A 22,642-nucleotide genomic window follows, 5' to 3' on the forward strand; every position below is an offset into this window, starting at 1 on the left:
TCTCACCCAAGATTTGACAGTACATGGCCCCGTCGATCATCCCTTTGATGCGGTGAAGTTGTCCTGTCCCCTTAGCAGAAAAACACCCCCAAAGCATAATGTTTCCACCTCCATGTTTGACGGTGGGGATGGTGTTCTTGGGGTCATAGGCAGCATTCCACCTCCTCCAAACACGTCGAGTTGAGTTGATGCCAAAGAGCTCGATTTTGGTCTCATCTGACCACAACACTTTCACCCAGTTCTCCTCTGAATCATTCAGATGTTCATTGGCAAACTTCAGACGGGCATGTATATGTGCTTTCTTGAGCAGGGGGACCTTGCAGGCGCTGCAGGATTTCAGTCCTTCACGGCGTAGTGTGTTACCAATTGTTTTCTTGGTGACTATGGTCCCAGCTGCCTTGAGATCATTGACAAGATACTCCCGTGTAGTTCTGGGCTGATTCCTCACCGTTCTCATGATCATTGCAACTCCATGAGGTGAGATCTTGCATGGAGCCCCAGGCCGAGAGAGATTGACAGCGCTTTTGTGTTTCTTCCACAACTGTTGTCACCTTCTCACCAAGCTGCTTGGCGATGGTCTTGTAGCCCATTCCAGCCTTGTGTAGGTCTACAATCTTGTCCCTGACATCCTTGGAGAGCTCTTTGGTCTTGGCCATGGTGGAGAGTTTGGAATCTGATTGATTGATTGCTTCTGTGGACAGGTGTCTTTTATACAGGTAACAAACTGAGATTAGGAGCACTCCCTTTAAGAGTGTGCTCCTAATCTCAGCTCGTTACCTGTATAAAAGACACCTGGGAGCCAGAAATCTTTCTGATTGAGAGGGGGTCAAATACTTATTTCCCTCAATAAAATGCAAATCAATTTATAACATTTTTGACATGCGTTTTTTTCTGGATTTTGTTGTTGTTATTCTGTCTCTCACTGTTCAAATAAACCTACCATTAAAATTATAGACTGATCATTTCTTTGTCAGTGGGCAAACGTACAAAATCAGCAGGGGATCAAATACTTTTTTCCCTCACTGTATACACACCTGACATTCCTTCTCACTGCTAGGTAACATATACACACCTGACATTCCTTCTCACTGCTAGGTAATATATACACACCTGACATTCCTTCTCACTGCTAGGTAATATATACACACCTGACATTCCTTCTCACTGCTAGGTAATATATACACACCTGACATTCCTTCTCACTGCTAGGTAATATATACACACCTGACATTCCTTCTCACTGCTAGGTAATATATACACACCTGACATTCCTTTTCACTGCTAGGTAATATATACACACCTGACATTCCTTCTCACTGCTAGGTAATATATACACACCTGACATTCCTTCTCACTGCTAGGTAATATATACACACCTGACATTCCTTCTCACTGCTAGGTAATATATACACACCTGACATTCCTTCTCACTGCTAGGTAATATATACACACCTGACATTCCTTCTCACTGCTAGGTAACATATACACACACCTGACATTCCTTCTCACTGCTAGGTAACATATACACACACCTGACATTCCTTCTCACTGCTAGGTAATATATACACACCTGACATGCCTTCTCACTGCTAGGTAATATATACACACCTGACATTCCTTCTCACTGCTAGGTAATATATACACACAGGGTCAGCCATAGTAGTATTGCGCACCTGGAGCAAATGAGGGTTAAGTGCCTTGCTGAAGTGAACATAGACAGATTTACACCTTGTCGACTTGTGTATTCAAACCAGCTACCGTTCGGTTACTGGCCCAATGCTCTAACCGCTAGGCTACCCTAATGTCCTAGGTCACACACAAACACCACACCACACACGTTAACATTTCCCAGGCAGTCATTTACTCTCAGTCCCATTTGGTTTTTAGTATAGTGTTGATTTTGATAGTATTGTTTTTGTGTGTATTTGTGTTCAGGCATCAACGAGTTGAACCAGAGGGGGCTGTTCCAGGTCCTGGCGGCCATCTTACATCTGGGCAACGTGGAGATCAAGGACCGAGACTCTGATAGCAGCATCATACCTGTGAGGAGACACCTCCAACCTCTCTGACCTCTAACCTCTATTATTAAACCTCTGACCTTTCCTAATCATTGGCTCTTTCTCAAATTGTCTTGACTCAATTCCTCCCATCTCTCTCCTCACCTACTTCTCAAAACCCATTGGAGAAGAAGGTCTGAGGGGAGGGACCTTGGACCTTCTCCAATACGGTTGAGAAGGGTCGAGGAGATGGGAAGAATAGCAGAAAGATTAATTGAGCAATTGATTGAAATGACCATGAATCCCTCTCTCTCCCCCCTCTCAGCCCAATAACCGCCACCTGACGGTGTTCTGTGAGCTGATGGGCGTGACCTACCAGGACATGTCTCATTGGCTGTGCCACAAGAAGCTGAAGACAGCCCAGGAGACCTACATCAAGCCCATCCCTCGGCTGCAAGCCTCCAATGCCCGCGACGCGCTTGCCAAACACATCTACGCCAAAGTCTTCAACTGGATCGTGGACCACGTCAACAAATCTCTGCGCGCCACTGTCAAACAGCACTCCTTCATAGGAGTCCTGGATATCTATGGGTGGGTGGGTGTGTGTCTGTGCTTGTTTGTGTGTGTGTGTGTGTGTGAGACAATCACTCTCTGACCTCTCCTCTGCTCTCCAGGTTTGAGACGTTTGAGATCAACAGTTTTGAACAGTTCTGTATCAACTATGCTAACGAGAAGCTACAACAGCAGTTTAACATGGTGAGAAAACTGTGTCCTGTCTGAAACTGAACTCCTGTTTAACATGGTGAGAAAACTGTGTGTCCTGTCTGAAACTGAACTCCTGTTTAACATGGTGAGAAAACTGTGTGTCCTGTCTGAAACTGAACTCCTGTTTAACATGGTGAGAAAACTGTGTGTGTCCTGTCTGAAACTGAACTCCAGTTTAACATGGTGAGAAAACTGTGTCCTGTCTGAAACTGAACTCCTGTTTAACATGGTGAGAAAACTGTGTGTCCTGTCTGAAACTGAACTCCTGTTTAAAATGGTGAGAAAACTGTGTGTCCTGTCTGAAACTGAACTCCTGTTTAACATGGTGAGAAAACTGTGTGTCCTGTCTGAAACTGAACTCCTGTTTAACATGGTGAGAAAACTGTGTGTGTCCTGTCTGAAACTGAACTCCTGTTTAACATGGTGAGAAAACTGTGTGTGTCCTGTCTGAAACTGAACTCCTGTTTAACATGGTGAGAAAACTGTGTGTGTCCTGTCTGAAACTGAACTCCTGTGATGCCGTTGTCTAAATAACCCTCTTGTGTGTAAAAGTATTCCAAAAAAACAATATAAATAGATTTATATATTTTATTATTGATGCAGAGTTACAATGTGATGCTCTCTGTACATGCTGACCTTGTCTCTCCTCTCTTCTCCTCTCTCCCCTCTTCTTCTCTCCTCTCTTCTCCTCTCTCCCCTCTTCTTCTCTCCTCTCTTCTCCTCTCTCCCCTCTTCTTCTCTCCTCTCCTCTCCTCTCTCCCCTCCTCTCCTCTCCTGTATTTTCATTTCTCCTCTCCTCTCTTCTCCCCCCTTCTCTCTCCTCCTCCTCTCTACAGCATGTGTTCAAGCTGGAGCAGGAGGAGTATTTGAAGGAGCAGATTCCCTGGACTCTGATAGACTTCTATGATAACCAGCCATGTATCAACCTCATAGAGGCCAAGATGGGAGTACTAGATCTGCTGGACGAAGAGTGCAAAGTACACACATACACACGTACACACACATATACATATATATATATAAATACAGTGGGGAGAACAAGTATTTGATACACTGCCGATTTTGCAGGTTTTCCTACTTACAAAGCATGTAGAGGTCTGTAATTTTTATTATAGGTACACTTCAACTGTGAGAGACGGAATCTAAAACAAAAATCCAGAAAATCACCTTGTATGATTTGTAAGTAATTAATTTGCATTTTATTGCATGACATAAGTATTTGATTACCTACCAACCAGTAAGAATTCCGGCTCTCACAGACCTGTTAGTTTTTCTTTAAGAAGCCCTCCTGTTCTCCACTCATTACCTGTATTAACTGCACCTGTTTAAACTCGTTACCTGTATAAAAGACACCTGTCCACACACTCAATCAAACAGACTCCAACCTCTCCACAATGGCCAAGACCAGAAAGCTGTGTAAGGACATCAGGGATAAAATTGTAGACCTGCACAAGGCTGGGATGGGCTACAGGACAATAGGCAAGCAGCTTGGTGAGAAGGCAACAACTGTTGGCGCAATTATTAGAAAATGGAAGAAGTTCAAGATGACGGTCAATCACCCTCGGTCTGGGGCTCCATGCAAGATCTCACCTCGTGGGGCATCAATGATCATGAGGAAGGTGAGGGATCAGCCCAGAACTACACGGCAGGACCTGGTCAATGACCTGAAGAGAGCTGGGACCACAGCCTCAAAGAAAACCATTAGTAACACACTACGCCGTCATGGATTAAAATCCTGCAGTGCACGCAAGGTCCCCCTGCTCAAGCCAGCGCATGTCCAGGCCCGTCTGAAGTTTGCCAATGACCATCTGGATGATCCAGAGGAGGAATGGGAGAAGGTCATGTGGTCTGATGAGACAAAAATAGAGCTTTTTGGTCTAAACTCCACTCGCCGTGTTTGGAGGAAGAAGCAGGATGAGTACAACCCCAAGAACACCATCCCAACGTGAAGCATGGAGGTGGAAACATCATTCTTTGGGGATGCTTTTCTGCAAAGGGGACAGGACGACTGCACCGTATTGAGGGGAGGATGGATGGGGCCATGTATCGCGAGATCTTGGCCAACAACCTCCTTCCCTCAGTAAGAGCATTGAAGATGGGTCGTGGCTGGGTCTTCCAGCATGACAACGACCCGAAACACACAGCCAGGGCAACTAAGGAGTGGCTCCGTAAGAAGCATCTCAAGGTCCTGGAGTGGCCTAGCCAGTCTCCAGACCTGAACCCAATATAAAATCTTTGGAGGGAGCTGAAAGTCCGTATTGCCCAGCGACAGCCCCAAAACCTGAAGGATCTGGAGAAGGTCTGTAAGGAGGAGTGGGCCAAAATCCCTGCTGCAGTGTGTGCAAACCTGGTCAAGACCTACAGGAAACGTATGATCTCTGTAATTGCAAACAAAGGTTTCTGTACCAAATATTAAGTTCTGCTTTTCTGATGCATCAAATACTTATGTCATGCAATAAAATGCAAATTAATTACTTAAAAATCATACAATGTGATTTTCTGGATTTTTGTTTTAGATTCCGTCTCTCACAGTTGAAGTGTACCTATGATACAAATTACAGACCTCTACATGCTTTGTAAGTAGGAAAACCTGCAAAATCAGCAGTGTATCAAATACTTGTTCTCCCCACTGTGTGTATATATATATATATATATATATATATATATATATATATATATATATATATATACATACATACATACATACATACATACATACATACATACATACATACATACATACATACATACATACATACATACATACATAATGCAGAGGCACACACACACACACTCCCATAACACACACCCCCATAACACAGACACACACACATAGAGTACCTAGTGTGAACCAGTGTTCTGTGTGTCCAGATGCCTAAAGGTTCAGATGACTCGTGGGCCCAGAAGCTGTACAACACCCATCTGAAGACCTGCTCTCTGTTTGAGAAACCTCGCATGTCCAACAAAGCCTTCATCATACAACACTTCGCTGACAAGGTGCTGATCACTGTGTGTTATGTGTGTGCAGTGTTGACGTCTTGGCTGACCCAGTACTGCTGAGTTCTGTTTTAGTATCAGTGTCCGGTTACAGAGAGCGGGAAGTGAGCGGGTTCACTCTATGAATAAAATGAATGCTGTTCTGATTGATAATCTGAGTCCAAGTTGACAGTTCTGTAAATTACTTTGTATTAAAGTGTCAGCAAAATAACCTTATTTTCTAACTGTTGTGTCCAGGTGCAGTACCAGTGTGATGGCTTTCTGGAGAAAAACAAGGACACAGTGAATGAAGAGCAGATCAATGTCCTGAAGGCCAGCAAGGTGTGTGTCCCTGCAAAACACACACACAAATACAAACACGCACACATTCAACTGGTAACACACACACACGATCGATGACTTTCTCACTAGTGTGTGTGTTTGACAGTCTCAGTGTTGTCTCACTGAATGACCTCCGACAGGGAACCCAGTGAAGGTCAGGAGAAACAGCACCCTCTGCTGTCCATGTGGTGTAATGATGATATGTACACAATGGGAGACATTTTCCGCCAAATAGGCCTTGCAGTGTGTGTGTCTGTGTAAGTGTGGGCGTGTGTGTGTGTATAAAGATTCACTCTGCCCGTTGTTCTGTTGTAGAGGCCAGCAGCAGCAGAGCGGGGTAAGGGTTAAAACACTCCTTTAACCCCCTAACACATTAAACACACACAAGGTTTAACTACACTGGAACAATCAGCCATGGCAATACTGTGTGTGTATGTGCTTGTGCGTGTAATTGTGTGTGTGTTGTCATGGAAACCAGCTTGACTAACCAGTAATGGTGTAGACGTGATAATGACTCTTTAATTAGAAATCTAGCAGTTCAACCCATCATCATGGTGTTCGAGAGAAAGAGAGAGGTTCTGTGTGTGTTTATGTCTACAAGAAACACACATTCCTTCTGCCTACCATCAGCAAAGAGATGGCTCAGTCATGTGTTATGCTGTCTGAGCCGACAGACATAGTGCCACGTCTATGGTCTGATGCCATGTTTGAATGGTGTGTTGTCATTACAAACAGCCTTCGGCAGTAGACACCATGACACCTACCCTGTCTGATCTGATGGCCCTTTTTGTTTGGATTCATAGTTTTATATGAATATACTTTTAATGTGTTTTAGATGTATATACTGCAATGATTTTGATTTCCTTGGTTTCTTTCATTTTTGGTTAATCTTTATTTTGTTGTTGTGTTGTTGTTGTTTACATCTGTTGTCCATGTGTGTCTGTCCCATCATGACAACAACCCTTAAACAGCTAAAGGTAAACATTCTGCTGCCCCATTTACCTCTTTCTGTCTCAACCTTTTGTTAGTTCTTTCTTTCTATCCTTGCATCGTCTCTTTCTCCCTGACTCTCTAACCCACACCATTCATTCTTCGTCACTGTGGTCTCACAATAGTTCTAATGGCACTTAAGTGTGTGGGGTGTAGGGGGTGAGGCTGCATGGGCGCTGCAGCACTGGAGACTACCTCTCGGGGGGGTTGAGATGTTTTGGCTGTATCATCCTGCTTAATGGAGCTGAAGCAGTGTTTACCGAACTCGGTCCTGGGGACCCCAAGGGGTGCACATTTTGGTTTTTGCCCTAGCGCTACACAGCTGATTCAAATAATAAACTCACCATCAAGCTGATTTGAATCAGCTGTGTAGTGCCTGGGTCAAAAATCTAAATGTGCACCCTGTGGGTTCACCAGGACCGAGTCTGGGAAACCCTGCCGAATAGAAGCAGCATAGCAGCATTCTACACACACACACAAGAACACAGCTGGAGGACTGAACCCCTTTTGAAAGGCTGCACTGTGGCCCCCTCCCCATTTACAACTTAACCAACAGAGAACACACTAACCAATCGCTTTCTCCTCGAACCATAACATTCTTTGTTGTCATTTTAGATTGTTAGATATAAAGGATTGCATGAATAAGCTGATGATAACAATTCCATAGACTTGTCTGTTATACTATAGACCTTATTATACTTATCATGTAATGTTTAGATGCCGCTGCTCAGCATCATCTCATTCCTTATCAAGGGCTTTTATTGGTCCACATTGTTATTGGTCCAAAAAACTAAAAATATGTATTAATTAGACTACACACATTTTCTGTCCAGAGTTTCCTGTTGTCTTGTTGTACCATTCTGTTAATAGCCAGTCTGTCTGCAGCTTTAGCCACAAACATTATTAGCACTGTTACCTAGCCTAGCCTAGCCACCACCCACATATACCTATGGCTAACTGTTAGCTTAACAAGTTTGTGACGTAACTGTCTGTTGGCTGCTGCTACCTTTATTTATACAGGTAAGTCAATTAAGAACAGTGTCTTATTTGCAATGACGAGGCATGTTTGTGTGTGTACAAATGTTTGTGTGCGGTTGCGTGCCTGTGTGCATGCTTGTGTGTGTGTGTGTGTGTGTGTGTGTGTGTGTGTAGTTGGACCTGCTAGTGGAGCTGTTTCAGGATGAGGAGAAGGCGACCAGTCCGACAGGGACCGCTGCAGGAGGTAGAACACGACTCAGCGTCAAACCAAAAGAGATCAGACCTGGAGCAAGCAGCAAGGAGCACAAGAAGACTGTTGGCTGCCAGGTAGACTGCATCATAGAGACAGTCGCATGCATGCACACACACACAGTGGTGGAAAAAGGACCCAATTGTCATACTTGAGTAAAAGTAAAGATACATTAATAGAAAATGACTCAAGTAAAAGTGAAAGTCACCCCAGTAAAATACTACTAGAGTAAAAGTCTAAAAGTATTTGGTTTTAAATATACTTAAGTATCAAAGTAAATGTAATTGATAAAATGTACTTAAGTATCAAAACTAAAAGTATGAATTATTTCAAACCAGACGGCACCATTTTCTTGTTTTTTTTTAATGTACAGATAGCCAGGGGCACACTCCAACACTCAGACATAATTTACAAACAAAGTATTTGTGTTTAGTGAGTCCGCCAGATCAGAGGCAGTAGATGACCAGGGATGTTCTCTTGATAAGTGCGTGAATTTGACAATTTTCCTGTCCTGCTAAGCATTCAAAATGTAACGAGTACTTTTAGGTGTCAGTGAAAATGTATGGAGTAAAAAGTGCATTATTTTCTTTAGGAATGTAGTGAAGTAAAAGTTGTCAAAAATAAAAATAGTAAAGTACAGATACCAAAAAAAACTACTAAAGTAGTACTTGAAAGTATTTTTACTTAAGTATTTTACACCACTGCACACACACACACACACACACCCCTACAGGCACTCAGACCAGCATTGTGACTTGCCAACCAGAGTCAGAATAGCTGAAATGTAAAAATGAAGCACTTTAATAATCTCCTGTCTTTACTCTTTCTCCTCCTTCTCTGTCCGCTTCTCCCTCTCTCCTCTCCTCTCCTCTCCTCTCCTCTCCTCTCCTCTCCTCTCCTCTTGTAGTTCCGTAACTCTCTGGCAATGTTGATGGAGACTCTGAATGCGACCACTCCTCACTATGTTCGCTGCATCAAGCCCAATGACCTCAAGTTCCCCTTCACGTAAGTGTCTGCATACTAATCTCTGGTTAAATTGCCATAGTACCATCTGACTTGGCAAGATAACGTTAGGTGGATGTAATTGTGATGTTATGAGGCTGAATGGTTCTCTCCAAGTTTGGCTGGTATGGTTTGATTAACTATGTGAATGTTGTATTTAGGTTTGACCCTAACATTAGTGAAATGTTGTCTTTAAGTTTGACCCTAATGTTAGGTGTACGTTGTCTTTAGGTTGACCCTTAGGTTGAGCTGAATGTTGTGTGTGGGTCTGACCCTAACGTTAGGTGAATTTTGTCTTTAGGTTTGACCCTAAGCGAGCGGTGCAGCAGCTCCGAGCCTGTGGTGTTCTTGAAACCATCCGCATCTCAGCCGCAGGCTTCCCATCCAGGTGGACCTACCAGGAGTTCTTCAGTCGTTACCGGGTTCTGATGAAGCAGAAGGACGTCCTGTCGGACAGGAGGCTGACCTGTAGGAACGTCCTGGAGAAACTAGTGCAGGTACGAGGGTCAAGGGTTTGAGATCGACTACATTGCAATCAGACTGCGTAGAATCAAAGATCTACAAATCATCTTACATCCCAACTATTTATGTCAGGGATGGTCAACTCCAGTCCTCGGGGGCCGGAGTGGTGACACACTTTTTCTCCCATCCCTAGTAAACACAGCTCATTAAACTAATTGCATGATTAGTTGATTACTGTGGTCAAAATGAGCAATTCTGGACCTCACCTTGCTGAAACTGATCCTCTAAAACACGTGGTCTGTCTCTTTCCCACCCATCCCTCTCTCCTCTCTCCTCTCTCTCTCTAGGACCAGGATAAGTACCAGTTTGGTAAGACTAAGATCTTCTTCAGGGCTGGTCAGGTTGCCTACCTGGAGAAGCTGAGGGCTGATAAGCTGAGAAAGGCATGCGTCCGCATCCAGAAGACCATCCGCTGCTGGCTGGTACGCAAGAAGTACCTCCGCAAGAAGCATGCCGCCATCACCATCCAGAGATACACCCGCGGACACCAGGCCCGCTGGTCAGTGGAGCACACACCTGTCACTCAACACCCTCTGGACAATCACAATGCAGATAAAAGCAGTTTAGACTGTGTGACTTCCTGAAAAGGAGCCAATCAGAATTGTCTGATGTATTGTAGGAAGTGGTAACATTTTACAAATATTTATTTGTGATTTGATTGATTGATTTGTTAATCCGATCAGTTGGAGGTTATTGGTGGGTAAATTATAGTAATTCAACAGCATGTTTCACCACTTACCCTAACTACACTCTCTCTCTCTCCCCTGCCTCCTCTGACCCCCTTCTCTCTCTCTCCCCTGCCTCCTCTGTCCCCCTTCCCTCTCTCTCTCTCTCCTGCCTCCTCTGTCCCCCTTCTCTCTCTCTCCCCCGGCTTCCTCTGACCCCCCTCTCTCTCTCTCCCCTGCCTCCTCTGACCCCCTTCTCTCTCTCTCCCCTGCCTCCTCTGTCCCCCTTCTCTCTCTCTCCCCTGCCTCCTCTGACCCCCTTCTCTCTCTCTCCCCTGCCTCCTCTGTCCCCCTTCTCTCTCTTTCTCCCCTGCCTCCTCTGACCCCCTTCTCTCTCTCTCCCCTGCCTCCTCTGTCCCCCTTCTCTCTCTCTCCCCTGCCTCCTCTGTCCACCTTCTCTCTCTCTCCCCTGCCTCCTCTGTCCACCTTCCCTTTCTCTCTCTCTCTCCCCCGGCCTCCTCTGTCCCCCTTCTCTCTCTCTCCCCTGCCTCCTCTGTCCACCTTCCCTTTCTCTATCTCTCCCCTGCCTCCTCTGTCCCCCTACTCTCTCTCTCCCCTGCCTCCTCTGTCCACCTTCCCTCTCTCTCTCTCTCTCTCTCTCTCTCCCTCTGCCTCCTCTGTCCCCCTACTCTCTCTCTCCCCTGCCTCCTCTGTCCCCCTTCTCTCTCTCTCCCCTGCCTCCTCTGTTCCCCTTTCCTCTCTCTCTCCCCTGCCTCCTCTATCCCCCTTCTCTCTCTCTCTCTCTCTCTCTCTCTCTCTCTCTCCCCTGCCTCCTCTGTCCCCCTTTCCTCTCTCTCTCTCCCCTGCCTCCTCTGTCCCCCTTCTCTCTCTCTCTCTCTCCCCTGCCTCCTCTGTCCCCCTTCTCTCTCTCTCTCCCCTGCCTCCTCTGTCCCCCTTCTCTCTCTCTTTCTCCCCTGCCTCCTCTGTCCCCCTTCTCTCTCTCTCCCCCGGCCTCCTCTGTCCCCCTTCTCTCTCTCTCCCCTGCCTCCTCTGTCCACCTTCCCTTTCTCTCTCTCTCTCCCCTGGCCTCCTCTGTCCATCTTCCATTTCTCGCTCTCACTCTCCTCTGTCTCCTTCTCTCTCTCCCCTGTCTCCCCCTCCCCTCTCTCACTCTCCCCTGCCTCCCCTCTCCCCCTTCTCTCTCCCCCCTGCCTCTCCTCTCCCCCCTGCCTCCTCTCTCTCTCTCTCTCTCTCTCTCTCTCTCTCTCTCTCTCTCTCTCTCTCTCTCTCTCTCTCTCTCTCTCTCTCTCTCCTGCCGCCTCTGTCCGCCTCCCCTCTCTCCTCCTCCTCTGTCCGCCTCCCCTCTCTCCTCCTCCTCTGTCCCCCTCCCCTCTCTCACTCTCTCCCCTGCCTCCCCTCTTTCTCTCTCCTCCCCCAGTCTGGTTAAGTACATGCGTCAGACCCTGGCAGCCATCACCATCCAGAAGTTCCAGAGGATGTGTGTCCAGAGGAAACTGTACCTCCAGAAGCAGGCTGCTGCCCTGGTCATGCAGACTATCCTCAGAGCATACATGGCCCGACAGAAATACCAAGGGGTGAGAGACGCATACACTATATACACACACACACTACATACACTACACACACACACACACACGTTATGTTCTTCTATCCTCGTGGGGACCTAACATTTATTTCCATTAAATTATATTTTCCCTTACCATAACCCTAATCATAACTTTAACCCTAAACCTAACTCCTAACCCTAAACCTAACCACTAGCCCCTTACCCTAACGCTAATTGTAACCCTAACCCTAATTGTAACCCTAAACCAAACCCCTAAGCTTAAAATAGCCTTTTTCCTTGTTTTACTATCTTTGTGGGGGGAGATTTTGTGATTTTAGGTCCCCACAAGGATAGAAGAACCAACTCACACATACACACTCCTAGCACTGCCAGCTAATAACGCAGCCCTCCTGCATGTCTGTCAGCAGTGTGGTTTATAAATAACTCCAGTGCAACGTTGGATGGACGTGAGTCACCAGTCACCCTCATACCTGGACCACTCCCAAGGAGCTAGGGAGAGAACTCAGCTGGTGTCTCTCTGGTCACTGGGAGCTAGGGAGAGAACTCAGCTGGTGTCTCTCTGGTCACTGGGAGCTAGGGAGAGATCTAGGCTGGTGTCTTTATGGTTACTGGGAACTAGGGAGAGAACTAGGCTGGTGTCTCTCTGGTCACTAGGAGCTAGGGAGAGAACTAGGCTGGTGTCTCTCTGGTCACTGGGAGCTAGGGAGAGATCTAGGCTGGTGTCTTTATGGTTACTGGGAACTAGGGAGAGAACTAGGCTGGGGTCTCTCTGGTCACTGGGAGCTAGGGAGAGAACTAGGCTGGTGTCTCTCTGGTCACTGGGGCCATGTTAGGGTCAGGTGACATGGCAGTAGTTAGGGACTGTCCCACTGACTGACACACACAGCTGACCTCTTTAACATAACCCTGCTAGGATACCACTTTCTATTGCTCTCTCTGTCTTTCTATCAACACTCTGTCTCTATCTTTCTGTGCATCTGTATATGTCTCTCTCTCTCTGCTGCTCTCTCACTCTCTGCCTCTCTTTCTCTGTCTCTGTCTCTGTCATCACTCGTCTGTTATATTAGGTAGAAAGTAGATAGATCTCCTGTTGTTGTGGATTAACAGCAAGATGAAGCCCAGGAGACCAATAAGAGTTCAGCAACACCAGAACGCTCACATTACATTCACAGGAACTAACTCTCTCTTTCTCCCTCTCTCTCCACAGTTGCTGCGTAACCACAAAGCTGTGTTCATCCAGAAACACGTGCGTGGCTGGCTGGCCAGACAGCGGTACAAGCGCTCCCTGCGAGCCATCGTCTATCTGCAGTGCTGCATCAGGAGGATGAAGGCCAAGAAAGAGCTAAAGAAGCTGAAAATCGAGGCCCGCTCCGTTGAACACTTCAAGAAGCTTAACGTCGGCATGGAGAACAAGATCATGCAGCTGCAGAGGAAGTTAGACGAACAGGTGAGGCTCTGTGGAAACCAGGCGGACATTTTTGATCTTTTTGCAGCTGGAAGTAGCCACCCTAATAACAAACTCTCCTCCAAGAGTGACTGCTCAAAAATAATAGAATATGCATCTTCACACATTACATTAAAATGGACTAACCCTACCTCTCTCTCTCTCCTTCCCCTCATCCTCTCCCTCCCCCCAGGCTAAAGACAACCGTGTGACTAGCGAGCGGCTGAACTGTCTGGAGACGTCCCACGCGGTGGAGAGTGAGAAGCTGAAGGTGGAGGTGTCTAAGCTGAAGGGGATAGAAGAGGAAGCCAAGAACAACGCCAACCGTGTCACTTCCCTTCTGGAGGAGCTGGAGAAGCTGAGGAAGGAGCTGACCACCACCCAGAAAGAGAAGAAGACCATAGAGGACTGGGCTACCAAGTACAGGGATGAGATGGAAAAGGTGAGGGGTGAGGAGGGGGTTAGGGAGAGGGTGAGGTGGGGTGAGGAGGGGGTTAGGGAGAGGGTGAGGTGGGGTGAGGAGGGTGGTGGGATAGAACATTTCTCACCTACTCAAGTCATCTCTTCATCTTCTCTCCTCCAGTCACTTCTCAGATATATTTAAGTGAAATGGCTCCCTTTCATACATATTCCCCATAGTGGCCCTATAGAAATGTGACAAGTTTGTATAAGAATGTGTAAAGATGTTTTTGCCAGAGGATACAGTGTTTGTGTCGTGGTTCAATGGTTTAGGACCCAGGGGAATCTACTGCAGACTGGGCACATGGCGGGCTGGGAGGCCATTGCCTTGGTGCAGGTGAGACAGGTAGACTAGTAGTCGAGAGCAGGTAGACTAGTGCTAGCTGTGCAGTACAGTAGAGCAGTCCTCCAGAAGCCCAGGGAAATCAACTCATCCCCAATGTCCCTAGGGTCCAGACCTGGGTCAGATACAGAACATCTGTCAAATACTGAAGATGCACTTGATTTGTCTCACCTTGTACACTGGAACCAATGGAAATGTTCTCAAACTCCACCCACTCTGCACATTGGTCCAGCTAATCAAGTGCATCTTTAAGTATTTGAAACTATTTGACCCAGATCTGCTAGTATTCTCAAATTGATGGATTACTGACCAATAGGCTGTGGTAGACTTTATTTAAGTATGTTCTCTTTTGTGTGTAGATGGTAGCAGAGCTGAAGGAGCAGAATGGTCTGCTGAAGACCGAGAAAGACGACCTGAACCGAATGATCAAAGAACAGAGCCAGCAGATGACAGGTACCAACCAATCACTGTTACTAGCTTTAGAACAATCACATTCACTGTTACTAGCTTTAGAACAATCACATTCACTGTTACTATCTTTAGACCTATCACATTCCGTGTTAATACTTTTAGACCAATCACATTCATTGTTGAAGTTCCATACAGAGAATTTATGATATGTTCCCCACGCATGCTGAAAATGTCTTCTTTCTCCTCTCTCTCCCCCCTCTCCCTCTTTCCCTTCTTCTCTCTGTCCTCTGTCCTCCCCCTCTCCCCCCTACCCCCTTTCAATCTCCCTCCCTCCCCGTCTCACCCTCCTCCCCCTCTCAGAGAAAATGGCTCGTGCATTAGCGGAGGAGACTCAGCAGTTGGAGAGCGATCTGAACGAGGAGAGGTCTCGCTACCAGAACCTCCTAACAGAACACCTGAGACTGGAGGAACGCTACGACGACCTCAAGGAAGAAATCACACTCTCTGTGGTAGGAGGCACACGTATAGCATGTCAACATTTTCACACTCACTGGACTGAACCATACCACACATACTTACACACTTACAGACACGCCACACCACCCCACCATGCTACACACACACACAACACAAACACACTGCACCACAACACAAACACACACATACACACTAACGTCCCCTTGCCCCTCCTTTCTTTAGAGTGTGCCCAAGCCCGGCCACAGGAGAACAGACTCCACCCACAGCAGCAACGGATCAGAGTGCACCTACAACTCCGAGTTCGCCGAATCAGAAGAAAGCTCCCGACATGGAGAAGTGAGTGGGGTGGGACTTAGACAGGAACATCCTCTAACCATTAGAAAATGTTACAAAAACCTGTTTATGTTGCTTCAAACTGTTCTGTAGTTATTTTAACAGTTATTACAACTACAACCCTGCAGAATTGGTAATCATACAGTAAAAAACGTTCTGTAACATTTTAGTGTTGACAGCTAATGTCTTTAATGCCCTGATGATGCCCCGAAGCTCCGCCTGTCAGTGTCCTTCCTGTCTCTGACCTCACTTCCTGTTGTGACAGGATGTGACCCGGGGCATGGACACGTCTCTGACTCTGAAGCTGCAGAAGCGCGTGACGGAGCTGGAGCAGGAGAAATCCTCTCTCCGCAACGAGCTCGAGAACAAGGAGGAGCAGTTCCAGCGGGCTAGAGTCAGGGTACAGCGACAGTACTACACAATATTACTACAATACTATGCAGTATTACTGTATTACAACCACATTCTTACTTACTTTACTGTCGGACCGCTCTTTCTGTCTCTCTGTCTGTGTGTCAGGATGATGAGGAGCATAGGAAATCTCGTGGAGCAGAACTGGAGTACGAGTCGCTCAAGGTATTGTATTGGAATCCGAATAGATATCCAATCTACTCATCTACTCTAGTGGGTAGTGGGTGGGGGCTAGGACTTAGGGCCTAGGGCAGTGGTGGGCAACAGCTCGTGGCTCAAGGGCCCCGGGGCCTGCCAGTTGCCCATCACGGGGCTAGGGGTTGATTTGGGACTGTATTAGCTGGGTGAGTGTGCTGTGTACATAGAGATAGATAGAGATCTCTAGATGATATATATATATATATATAACCCATTTTAGCATTGACATTGCCATCTCTATGGGTGTGTATTAATTCTCTGCCTGTCGCCGGCGGCATCCATCTTTATTTCACAGCGCCAGGAGCTGGATTCGGAGAACAAGAAGCTGAAGCACGACTTGACCGCCATGAGGCAGAGCCTGCTGGGTAATGCAGGCGCTGGGGCAGGTGCACCAGGAAGTCCACCTTACAAAGTTCTCATGGACCAACTGAACTCTTCCTGCGAGGAGCTGGAGGTGCGGAAAGAGGAGGTGCTGATTCTACGATCCCAACTGGTCTCTCAGAAGGAGGCCATGCAGCACAAGGTAGGAGACATGGAGGGATCCATACACACACACACGCATATACAGTGGGGGAAAAAAGTATTTAGTCAGCCACCAATTGTGCAAGTTCTCCCACTTAAAAAGATGAGAGAGGCCTGTAATTTTCATCATAGGTACACGTCAACTATGACAGACAAATTGAGGAAAAAAAATCCAGAAAATCACATTGTAGGATTTTTAATGAATTTATTTGCAAATTATGGTGGAAAATAAGTATTTGGTCACCTACAAACAAGCAAGATTTCTGGCTCTCACAGACCTGTAACTTCTTCTTTAAGAGGCTCCTCTGTCCTCCACTCGTTACCTGTATTAATGGCACCTGTTTGAACTTGTTATCAGTATAAAAGACACCTGTCCACAACCTCAAACAGTCACACTCCAAACTCCACTATGGCCAAGACCAAAGAGCTGTCAAAGGACACCAGAAACAAAATTGTAGACCTGCACCAGGCTGGGAAGACTGAACCTGCAATAGGTAAGCAGCTTGGTTTGAAGAAATCAACTGTGGGAGCAATTATTAGGAAATGGAAGACATACAAGACCACTGATAATCTCCCTCGATCTGGGGCTCCACGCAAGATCTCACTCCGTGGGGTCAAAATGATCACAAGAACGGTGAGCAAAAATCCCAGAACCACACGGGGGGACCTAGTGAATGACCTGCAGAGAGCTGGGACCAAAGTAACAAAGCCTACCATCAGTAACACACTACGCCGCCAGGGACTCAAATCCTGCAGTGCCAGACGTGTCCCCCTGCTTAAGCCAGTACATGTCCAGGCCCGTCTGAAGTTTGCTAGAGTGCATTTGGATGATCCAGAAGAGGATTGGGAGAATGTCATATGGTCAGATGAAACCAAAATATAACTTTTTGGTAAAAACTCAACTCGTCGTGTTTGGAGGACAAAGAATGCTGAGTTGCATCCAAAGAACACCATACCTACTGTGAAGCATGGGGGTGGAAACATCATGCTTTGGGGCTGTTTCTCTGCAAAGGGACCAGGACGACTGATCAGTGTAAAGGAAAGAATGAATGGGGCCATGTATCGTGAGATTTTGAGTGAAAACCTCCTTCCATCAGCAAGGGCATTGAAGATGAAACGTGGCTGGGTCTTTCAGCATGACAGTGATCCCAAACACACCGCCTGGGCAACGAAGGAGTGGCTTCGTAAGAAGCATTTCAAGGTCCTGGAGTGGCCTAGCCAGTCTCCAGATCTCAACCCCATAGAAAATCTTTGGAGGGAGTTGAAAGTCCGTGTTGCCCAGCGACAGCCCCAAAACATCACTGCTCTAGAGGAGATCTGCATGGAGGAATGGGCCAAAATACCAGCAACAGTGTGTGAAAACCTTGTGAAGACTTACAGAAAACGTTTGACCTGTGTCATTGCCAACAAAGGGTATATAACAAAGTATTGAGAAACTTTTGTTATTGACCAAATACTTATTTTCCACCATAATTTGCAAATAAATTCATTAAAAATCCTACAATGTGATTTTCTGGATTTTTTTCCCTCATTTTGTCTGTCATAGTTGACGTGTACCTATGATGAAAATTACAGGCCTCTCTCATCTTTTTAAGTGGGAGAACTTGCACAATTGGTGGCTGACTAAATACTTTTTTTCCCCACTGTACACAGACACGTGTAAACACACACACTGACACATGCACAGACCTGCAGAGATACACACACACACACACACACACACACACACACACACACACACACACACACAAACCCTTTCATGTCTGTCCACTGCACTAACAATGCTTCTAACACTCCAGTCTCTTCTCTCTTCTGTTCTACTGTCTCTCTCTCCTCCCATGTCTTCCTAAAGGATGAGAAGGTACTAGAACTCCCCTGCTGACTGCATGCTCTGGGAATGACTAGCTTAACGTGCCCACACACACACGTGCCACTGATTATTTGCATGTAACCCCACCGTATGTATAGTCTTTAGGTTCACAATACTGGATGGGTCAAGATTAAAGTGGAATAATAGTGTCATACTGTCTGCTCTGTTCTCTGACTCTCTGTTTTCTGTCTTATCTACATGACTGATGGTTCTTTTTCTCTCACTCTCTCTCATCCCCCTCCATGTCATCCCTCTATCAAGGAGACAATGACAGAGCCAGTGCACTATGTAGATGATGTCCATAAGATGAAGGACTCTGGTGCAATCACTCAGGCTTATCTAGGACTCAAAGAGACCAACAGGTACATCTCTCTCTTTCCCTCTCTCGCTTTCCCTCCCCCTCTATCTCCTTCTCTCTGTCACCCTCTTTACCTTTCTCTCCCCCTTTCCCTTCTTCCCCCCCAGAGTGCCACGGAGGACTCTCCACCAGTATGTGTGACGTACTCCATGAGTACACTTGGTGTGTGTGTGTGATCTGTATGTGTTTGAGAACTGTGTATGTGTGAACTACTCTCTCTGTTTTGCACAGATCTCCCAGGTTCTTGCGTAAACCATTAGAAGCCAATGAGCTCCTTAATCGGCTCAGGTAACCAATCAGATGTGGCCTTTGCATCATGAGGCGGAGCATGCATGGCCACGCTGACCAATGGGGATTGAGCAAGACTGAGTGGAGGCTTTTTATTGGATAGGCTAATACAGTTGATGATGGCTGGCTGATATTGAATGCTATATTAATGCTATATTATGTAGGTGATTAAACTAAGCTAGGTTTGCTTCAGTAGCAGTGGGTCTGCTTATTTTGCACGCCAGGCGATGCCTAACCTGTACTGTACTGTAAGCGGCAAAGGCGGCATAAGCCGGCCTACTAACTAGTATGATGATGACGCTAAGCTAGGTTAGCCTCCGTAGCATTGGTCATCGAACTAGCATGGAGATTAAGCATAGCTAGGTTAGCCTACATAGCATTGGTCATCTAACTAGCATGTTGAGGCTATGCTAGGTTAGCCTCCGTATGGGTTTAGGGTTAGGCATGAATGATGCACAGACTCTAAATTACTAATCAGCTCTATGAAATGTCTTCTTCTGCATGGAACCAAACCTGCATCTTTACCAACCATGTGTTTCCCTGTGTTGTGTTACTTAGTTCCATCATGTTGCTACCACCCTATGTGTTAAGTTGCATTAAGAATCCTTGTCATTTCAGATTTTGTTAATTTTGCTTGTTCTGAACCAGGGGTTGGAACCAATATTATTTTCCAATCGTTTTGTTCTGAACAGAACCATACATTTTTTGTTTCTGTTCCACTGTTCCGACCAGAAGAAAAACGTTTTGAACCGGTTCGAACCCAACAAAAAGTGACGGTTTAAATCATTCCTTTCTGTTCCTTTTTAAACCTCTGAAATTGACATTTTTACAGTTAGCTCAACATTAAATGACTTCACCAATCAGTGAGGATACAGCAGCTTGCTATGGAGCGGACAAGCTATTTTCATGCGTTGGACAGACGAGTGTAGGGTGTTGGATGCGACTGAAATGTTGCGGGTGGGGAGAGAATGAGAGAGGCTGGAGGAGGCTTGAAACACATCTGGGCATCTTGTTGTTATGACATGCATCATCTGAATTAGGCCCACAGAATTATACCTTCGGAAGAGCGGCTTATATGAAGGAACTCTGAATGTCTTTGAACTTCAGAAAGTTGTCTTAACGTTGGATCAGCTAGCTAGCTAACAAGCTTGTTTGTGCAGAGCGGCACCAGAATTAAAATCAAAACACGTCTTACCTTTTTGTAGTTAATAAATCCAATGTGAAACATGATAACTATAGTACCTTTTTGTAGTTAATAAATCCAATGTGAAACATGATAACTATAGTGTCCTTAACTAGCATTGAAAAGGTTAATCCATTCTTCTCTAATAAAACAATTCTGAATCAGGCGTGTAACGTCAGTAGGCTAGTAGACTACGCTTCTGAGGGGCAGGTAGCCTACACGCACACACAGGCAGACACTGGAATACGTTTCTGAGTGACAGAGTGTGAGGGCTTTGCATATGCGCTTTGTTGTATGAAAAATGTATGGACTCACTAACTGTAAGTCGCTCTGGATAAGAGCGTCTGCTAAATGACTAAAATGTCAAATGTAAATGTTCGGACTGGAAAAAAATGCATGGAAAGTAAAAGAACGTTATTAACCGGTTCCATGCTTTTAAAATAATGGTTCTGTTCCGTAACAGTATAGATCACTTTTGTTCTGATTCTGTTCCTTGAAAAATTTATTTATTTTTCGGTTTTCCGTTCTGTTCCCTGAACCGGTTCCAACCCCTGTTCTAAACACACATTTATTCAGTATACTAAGCAGAACAAGCTGACACACACACACACACACACACACACACACACACACACAGCATGAGACTAGACCATGTCTGTCATGTCATGAACTGCACCACCCCACCTCCTCTAGTCCACCACCACCCCACCTCCCCTAGTCCACCACCACCCCACCTCCCCTAGTCCACCACCACCCCACCTCCTCTAGTCCACCACCACCCCACCTCCTCTAGTCCACCACCACCCCACCTCCTCTAGTCCACCACCACCCCACCTCCCCTAGTCCACCACCACCCCACCTCCTCTAGTCCACCACCACCCCACCTCCTCTAGTCCACCACCACCCCACCTCCCCTAGTCCACCACCACCCCACCTCCTCTAGTCCACCACCACCCCACCTCCTCTAGTCCCCCACCACCCCACCTCCTCTAGTCCACCACCACCCCACCTCCTCTAGTCCACCACCACCCCACCTCCCCTAGTCCACCACCACCCCACCTCCTCTAGTCCACCACCACCCCACCTCCTCTAGTCCACCACCACCCCACCTCCCCTAGTCCACCACCACCCCACCTCCTCTAGTCCACCACCACCCCACCTCCCCTAGTCCACCACCACCCCACCTCCTCTAGTCCACCACCACCCCACCTCCTCTAGTCCCCCACCACCCCACCTCCTCTAGTCCACCACCACCCCACCTCCTCTAGTCCACCACCACCCCACCTCCCCTAGTCCACCACCACCCCACCTCCTCTAGTCCACCACCACCCCACCTCCTCTAGTCCACCACCACCCCACCTCCCCTAGTCCACCACCACCCCACCTCCTCTAGTCCACCACCACCCCACCTCCTCTAGTCCCCCACCACCCCACCTCCCCTAGTCCACCACCACCCCACCTCCTCTAGTCCACCACCACCCCACCTCCTCTAGTCCACCACCACCCCACCTCCCCTAGTCCACCACCACCCCACCTCCCCTAGTCCACCACCACCCCACCTCCTCTAGTCCACCACCACCCCACCTCCTCTAGTCTACCACCACCCCACCTCCCCTAGTCCACCACCACCCCACCTCCTCTAGTCTACCACCACCCCACCTCCCCTAGTCCACCACCACCCCACCTCCTCTAGTCCACCACCACCCCACCTCCTCTAGTCCACCACCTCCCCTAGTCCACCACCACCCCACCTCCTCTAGTCCACCACCACCCCACCTCCTCTAGTCCACCACCACCCCACCTCCCCTAGTCCACCACCACCCACCTCCCCTAGTCCACCACCACCCCACCTCCTCTAGTCTACCACCACCCCACCTCCCTTAGTCCACCACCACCCCACCTCCCCTAGTCCACCACCACCCCACCTCCTCTAGTCCACCACCACCACACCTCCCCTAGTCCTCCACCACCCCACCTCCTCTAGTCTACCACCACCCCACCTCCCTTAGTCCACCACCACCCCACCTCCTCTAGTCCACCACCACCCCACCTCCTCTAGTCCACCACCACCCCACCTCCCCTAGTCCACCACCACCCCACCTCCTCTAGTCCACCACCACCCCACCTCCCCTAGTCCACCACCACCCCACCTCCCCTAGTCCACCACCACCCCACCTCCCCTAGTCCACCACCACCCCACCTCCTCTAGTCCACCACCACCCCACCTCCTCTAGTCCACCACCACCCCACCTCCTCTAGTCCACCACCAC

At 47.3% G+C, this 22,642-nt stretch overlaps 1 protein-coding gene across 1 annotated transcript in view; it reads left to right on the plus strand.

The window, feature by feature from the left end:
* Window positions 1–22,642, plus strand: part of LOC311111669 (unconventional myosin-Va-like) — a 48,090-nt gene that overhangs the window by 19,484 nt on the left and 5,964 nt on the right. Inside the window, exons 9-28 of the mRNA XM_084154458.1 lie at window positions 1,936–2,042; window positions 2,323–2,588; window positions 2,672–2,753; window positions 3,599–3,739; window positions 5,634–5,759; window positions 5,997–6,080; window positions 8,223–8,375; window positions 9,206–9,303; window positions 9,602–9,797; window positions 10,110–10,321; window positions 11,926–12,082; window positions 13,283–13,522; window positions 13,713–13,961; window positions 14,681–14,774; window positions 15,093–15,241; window positions 15,432–15,545; window positions 15,808–15,942; window positions 16,062–16,118; window positions 16,447–16,674; window positions 18,805–18,905. Of these exons, the coding sequence (XP_084010584.1) occupies window positions 1,936–2,042; window positions 2,323–2,588; window positions 2,672–2,753; window positions 3,599–3,739; window positions 5,634–5,759; window positions 5,997–6,080; window positions 8,223–8,375; window positions 9,206–9,303; window positions 9,602–9,797; window positions 10,110–10,321; window positions 11,926–12,082; window positions 13,283–13,522; window positions 13,713–13,961; window positions 14,681–14,774; window positions 15,093–15,241; window positions 15,432–15,545; window positions 15,808–15,942; window positions 16,062–16,118; window positions 16,447–16,674; window positions 18,805–18,905 (2,989 nt within the window). The remainder of the gene's footprint in view (window positions 1–1,935; window positions 2,043–2,322; window positions 2,589–2,671; window positions 2,754–3,598; window positions 3,740–5,633; window positions 5,760–5,996; window positions 6,081–8,222; window positions 8,376–9,205; window positions 9,304–9,601; window positions 9,798–10,109; window positions 10,322–11,925; window positions 12,083–13,282; window positions 13,523–13,712; window positions 13,962–14,680; window positions 14,775–15,092; window positions 15,242–15,431; window positions 15,546–15,807; window positions 15,943–16,061; window positions 16,119–16,446; window positions 16,675–18,804; window positions 18,906–22,642) is intronic.

Source organism: Coregonus lavaretus (assembly GCF_964263955.1).
Source record: "Coregonus lavaretus genome assembly, chromosome: 37".
Classification (NCBI taxonomy): domain Eukaryota; kingdom Metazoa; phylum Chordata; class Actinopteri; order Salmoniformes; family Salmonidae; genus Coregonus; species Coregonus lavaretus.